Raw genomic sequence first — 6,056 nt, 5'->3', positions numbered from 1 at the left:
CCGGGGGACCTACCTACCATACAGTGCTCAGCACAGGGTGTATGTGTGTATTTAGCGCAGCACAGTGCAGGGGTCACTTACCGGGGACCTACCTACCATACAGTGCTCAGCATGGGGTGTATGTGTGTGTATAGTGCAGCACAGTGCGGGGGTCACTTACCGAGGGACCTACCTACCATACAGTGCTCACCATGGGCTGTATGTGTGTGTATAGCGCAGCACAGTGCGGGGGTCACTTACCGGGGACCTAAATACCATACAGTGCTCAGCATGGGCTGTATGTGTGTGTATAGCGCAGCACAGTGCGGGGCTTTATATATATATATACACACACATATTACATATACACACACACACATTACATAGGTATGACAGAAGGGGCAGTGGGTGGTGGTGGCACAGTCTGCTGCTGCCGCTGCTATATAAGCGCCTGGGAGCCCTGCCACCACTGTCTGTGCATCCTGCTGCCGGCTGTGTATTGCAGGGGGACATCCCCGGCACCTGATGGGGAGCAGGTCTGTCAGGGAAGGGTTACTCAGCCTCCATAAACCAATGATGGACCCAGACTCACTTCCTCCTCAGTCCCATTTAACTCCTCAGTCTCCCAGGCAGGGTCCCTCCTCCTGGTGGCCCATTGGCAGAAGGTAAGACCAGCCAGCAGAGGAGGGGTCCCCATTGGCTGCAGGCTCTGTCACTCACACACCGGTTGCTGATTTGGCTCCCTTGCCTTGCAGATGTCAAAGGCTGTAGCTGCTCCCCTTGCCACATTATAGCTGGTAGGGATCCACAGCGAGCAATGGCCACAGCTGCCTCCAATCCCTACAGCATTCTCAGCAGCTCATCCCTGGTCCATGACTCAGCGGGCATGCAGCAAGGAAGCCCCTTCAGGAACCCGCAGAAGCTGCTGCAAAGTGACTACCTGCAAGGGCTGCCCAGCAATGGCCATCCGCTGGGGCACCACTGGATGAGCAGCTTAACGGATGGAAACCCTTGGTCTACAAGCCTCACCAACAGCCCCCTGGAGCAGCAGGACATTAAGCCAGGCAGGGAAGACCTTCAGCTGGGGACTATCATCCATCACAGGTCACCCCATGTTGGCCACCACTCCCCCCACACAAACCATCCTAATGCCTGGGGAGCCAGCCCCGCTCACAACCCATCGCTCACCTCCAGTGGTCAGGCTATCAATGTTTACTCCCAGCCTGGCTTCACGGTCAGTGGAATGTTGGACCATGGAGGTCTCACCCCACCTCCACAGACGGTCACCACGCAGAGCCTCCACCCGGTGCTCAGAGATGCCACCGACCATGGGGACCTGAGCTCCCACCACTGCCAGGACCACTCCGACGAGGAGACCCCAACGTCGGACGAGCTGGAGCAGTTTGCCAAGCAGTTCAAACAAAGGCGCATCAAGCTGGGCTTCACCCAGGCCGATGTCGGCTTGGCCTTGGGCACCCTCTATGGCAATGTCTTCTCCCAGACCACCATCTGCAGGTTTGAAGCCCTCCAGCTCAGCTTCAAGAACATGTGCAAGCTGAAGCCCCTGTTAAACAAGTGGTTGGAGGAGGCCGACTCCTCCACAGGTAGCCCCACCAGCATTGACAAGATAGCTGCTCAGGGTAGGAAGAGGAAGAAGAGGACCTCCATAGAGGTGAGTGTCAAAGGGGTGCTGGAGACCCACTTCCTAAAGTGCCCCAAGCCTGCCGCCCAGGAGATCTCTTCCCTGGCAGACAGCCTTCAGCTGGAGAAGGAAGTGGTCCGGGTCTGGTTTTGTAACAGAAGACAAAAAGAGAAAAGAATGACTCCCCCAGGTGAACCCCAACAACACGAGGTATACTCTCACAATGTCAAAACAGACACCTCCTGCCATGAGCTCTGACTATAGGGCACCACACAGGACTTGGGCAAGAACAGTGGATATTTTTGTCCCCCCTTTTTTTAATTCTTTTTTATTTTATTTTTGTTTATTTATGTTACATTGTTTTGGCGGAAAAAAAACAAACAAACAAAAAGAAACTTTTACAAAACAAAAAGTAACGAATTAAACAGAAAAAAAAACGACTTCTCTGGGGGGGCACCGGGGCCCCCCACCTGGCAATATAACTGCTACATTCACAGCTGTTTACTGTAAACAGATTTGTTTCTTTTTGGTACCTACTGGAAAGAAGATAGTTTGTGCCTCAGCTCACCTACCTGCGCCTTGATCACATCAGATATCTATCAGGTGACTCCGTTTTACACTAGAATAGTTTCTTTCAGTCTGGAGAGGAAATGGGATTTCTGGTCCTTGTTTCATTTTTCCCCCTCCCCATGTTTGAAGGTGTTTTGCTACAGTGTATACACAATATTTGTGACTAATGTTCCCATAAGCCCCCCAACACGATGACACCCCCCCCCCCCCCCCCCTTCTCTGTGTAGCAGTATATGCTAGGGACAAGTATGTAAGGAGAAGGCTGGCTATAACCATTTGTGCATGCCATGTATTCAGCAAGACCTTATTTTATCCTAGTCAAACATATCATGATGCATTTATATATTTTGTTTTTGGTTGTGTGATTCATGAGACTGGTAATTCTATAGGCTGCAGGGGGAAAGGGAGAGAGAGGCATCGCCTGTCTGTAATACCCCAGCCTGGGAACCGGCTCCCCCCCCCCCCCCTCTCTCTCTCTTTGGTTGTGTTCCCTGTTGCAGTCTGAATGAATGCAGGGATCAGTGCTAGTGATGTGTCTGTGTGGAGGTTTCAGTGAGTGCTAGCTCTTCTGCCCAGGTTATGGGTGTGGCCTCTACAAATATTGCTGCCATGACGTAATTCCATAGATAAAAATATAGATTATATATGGCTTATCTCTCCTTATTGCACCAGTATGTAAATGAGTGTGTGTGTGTGTGTGTGTGTGTGTGTGTGTGTGTATGTGTGTATATATATATATATATATATATATATATATATATATATATATATATATATATATACACGTTTGTGTTTGTTTCTAAAAATGCATAGTCCAATACAGTAATTTATTTGCATAAAATAACCACATATACGTTATTGTATATTAGTAAAGATAGTACTGATTATTATTGGAATTAAAAAGCTTTAATTTGTCTACATTTTTTAAGCACTTATCTTTCTTTTTGCCCTGATTGTTGATCTCCGTTGTAGTCAGCACCAGCACAGAATTATCTCTGAGGTTAATGTACAGAATAACCGACTGATCTGTACCCACTGCTGCCCCGTATGAGAGATCGTGTTTTCCTTTATTTCCATAACCCTGTGTCCTCCCCTTGTTCTGCAGACAGAGCGTCCTTCATCCTCCCTTCAATGCATTTTGGCATTTTCAATTCTTCTCCAGTAAAATCTAAATTTCAGCCCAAAACAATCAACTAAATATTTCTGCCAAGTTTATAAGTGTACAGTTTTGTATATTAAAACTTTTTTCAAGTTATTAATTTTAAACAAAATGAAAAAAAAAAAATGATTTACTTTATTCATTTAGTTATCTGATGTATAATAAACGCTATTTTCATTAAAGATTGCTTTTTTCAACAATTTTATTCAAATGGACTATTAAAGTCACCAGTTATTTATTTTCAATAAATTCTGCAGTCAGTTTAAAAAATAATAATAATAATTTCGCAGATGAAATGAGTGTCAAGACAAGAAAAAATAATAATATGCTGTTAATGTTTGTTTGTCGACCAGTTTTAGTTTAGGGTTTATATTGACACAATATTTTATTTGTTGTAAAAAAGAAAAAAAAAAGGAAAAAAAAAACAATTTAAACAAATAAAGACTTTTACAAAATATTGAGTATTTGCGTTGTGTATATAAGCTGGTGTTGAATGCACCATACTTATGGATTTAAATTAATTTGAATATTTTTTATATATTTGCTTTAAATGCGTGATAAATCATAGAGTGTGTGTGTGTGTGTGTGTGTATATATTTTATATTTTCTACTTTTTTATTTTTTACATAATGAGAGAAATGGCTGAATTTATTATTATCATTTTCTGACAAATAAAAAAAATATAGAATAATGCATCAACCTCTGCTAACATAACCCTTTATGATTTATCTATAATTTACCAGTAAATAATATTAAGATTTAATATTTTTATTTATGAAAATAGCATCACAGGGACACATTATTCACTAATTCACTTTTTTGGTCATTTTAACATTTACAGCTTTGTGTGTTGAACCTGGTGGGATTGTTTTGTTTATAATACCCTTTTGATTTTTGGTTAAAATATATCCCTAGAGCAAATTTATTATTCTATTAAATGCATCAGTAAAAAAAAAAAAAAAAGGATAAGACGTAGAGTTCAGTTTTTCTATATTTTATTATTATTATAATAATTATTATTGTTATTATTGTGAATCCATAATTTGCGTAAGAAATGCGGAAAGAACTTGGTCACATTTATTATCAAATTCATTTTCATACTAATATTGTGTCTACCCCATATCATTTTGTTACAAAAATATCTTTAGATAAATACGCCTGTTAACATTTTGGATATTTTAATATTAATATTCTAATTTGATATTTGAATTTTAACGTGGTAATGCAATTTGTGTTGTTTTTGTTTTGCATTAGAAGTTTATAGTATTTTTATATACATTATATATAAATGAGGGTGGTATATATAGATATATATCTATATATAGATATATAGATATAAATATATCAATATATATCTATATATCTATATATATATATATATAGATATATAGATATATATCTATATATATATATATAGATAGATGATAGATAGATAGATAGATAGATAGATAGATAGATAGATAGATAGATAGATAGATATTAATATATGTTTATTATTAAAAAAGCACTCTTAAAAAATAGAAATAACATTAAGAAATTCTGGAATCAGACAAAAATCTAGGAACATAGAAACATTGTTAACTTCACAAATCTTTTGTTAATTCATATAACTAACTACACCAGTAGATCTGGAATTATTGACAATGTTGCATGTATTGCAGTAATACTTACGCTGTCATACTGCTTCTGGAAAACACCGAATATCAGGAGAGACCCGGATAATATCCGGTGCTTGGTCCGGATCCAGGCCTGGTGTTTACATTGAGTGTAATCCATTTGTCATGGAATTGTATTAAATGAACTTGGACAAAAACCTAGAACCTGAACAATGTCATTGCACATTTGAATGTTGCTAGGTTCTACTAAAACCCCTCTGAAAAAAATAAAAATCCATCTCTCTTTACATACTTTATAATGACCCAGGTTTGCATGTTCCATGTTCTTACAAATGCAATTTATAATTGTGGGCAGAATGCATGTGAAATACAATCAGCATTGCTCTGATAAATGAAGCTAAGGATTAAGAAAGTGTTAATTGGTTGTTAATTGTAGCTTCTTCCCAATATTACAGCAACTACCCTACTGAGTGCAAAGTAAATACATTGCTCTATTTGCCATTAAATTTTGGTGAAATTCCAGTTTTCCTCATTATTGCATTTAGGAAAATCTCCATAATTCTCCCTGTATTATACATCTCCCCGCAGAAGCAGCCTTCCATGGTAAATCAGGGGTCAGTGACAGGGAGGTGACATCACCCCGATACTCAGGGAGAAATGACGGACTGCGGAAATTCACATTTCTACAATTCAGTCATTTTTCAGTTCTGTTCAAAACTGTATTGTGGCAATGCTTCCCCGGCGCTGTGCCACCGCTCTAGGCCTCGACCGGTAAAGAGGATTTCCATGAATAAATTATGCAAATATAAAATAATTTAAATAAAGCAATTAACCAACTGCAATACATCAGATTATATATATATATATATATATATATATATATATATATATATATTGCACAAAGTCTGAGAACTATAGAATATTTTTAGCAGAAATAAACACTTTTCCAAATTTTGTATATATTTTAGATTCTTGTTTGTTTTTATGGTGAAGGATTGTTGTAATAATTCCACTCCAGGTGCAGGAAGCCTTGTACTTTAATTCTATAAGTAATACTCAGTCCCATAGCACTGATTGGTTTTAATGAGTG

The 6,056-nt window shown here is 39.4% G+C and overlaps 1 protein-coding gene across 1 annotated transcript; it reads left to right on the top strand.

Annotated features, from left to right (window-relative positions):
- Positions 1-446: 446 nt before the first annotated feature.
- Positions 447-2,370, top strand: POU3F4 (POU class 3 homeobox 4). The gene is made up of 2 exons (XM_083160379.1): positions 447-644; positions 735-2,370. The coding sequence occupies exon 2, from the start codon at positions 797-799 to the stop codon at positions 1,877-1,879; it is 1,083 nt and encodes a 360-aa protein (XP_083016505.1). The 5' UTR covers positions 447-644; positions 735-796; the 3' UTR covers positions 1,880-2,370.
- Positions 2,371-6,056: the final 3,686 nt, after the last annotated feature.

The sequence above is a fragment of the Crinia signifera genome, chromosome 9 (assembly GCF_055691185.1).
Source record: "Crinia signifera chromosome 9, ASM5569118v1, whole genome shotgun sequence".
Taxonomy (NCBI): Eukaryota; Metazoa; Chordata; class Amphibia; order Anura; family Myobatrachidae; genus Crinia; species Crinia signifera.
This window is presented reverse-complemented; position numbering and strand designations above follow the sequence as displayed.

Bases quoted from the DNA above. Each gene is read 5' to 3' on its own strand.
- POU3F4 (XM_083160379.1), top strand. From the start codon at position 797: ATGGCCACAGCTGCCTCCAATCCCTACAGCATTCTCAGCAGCTCATCC.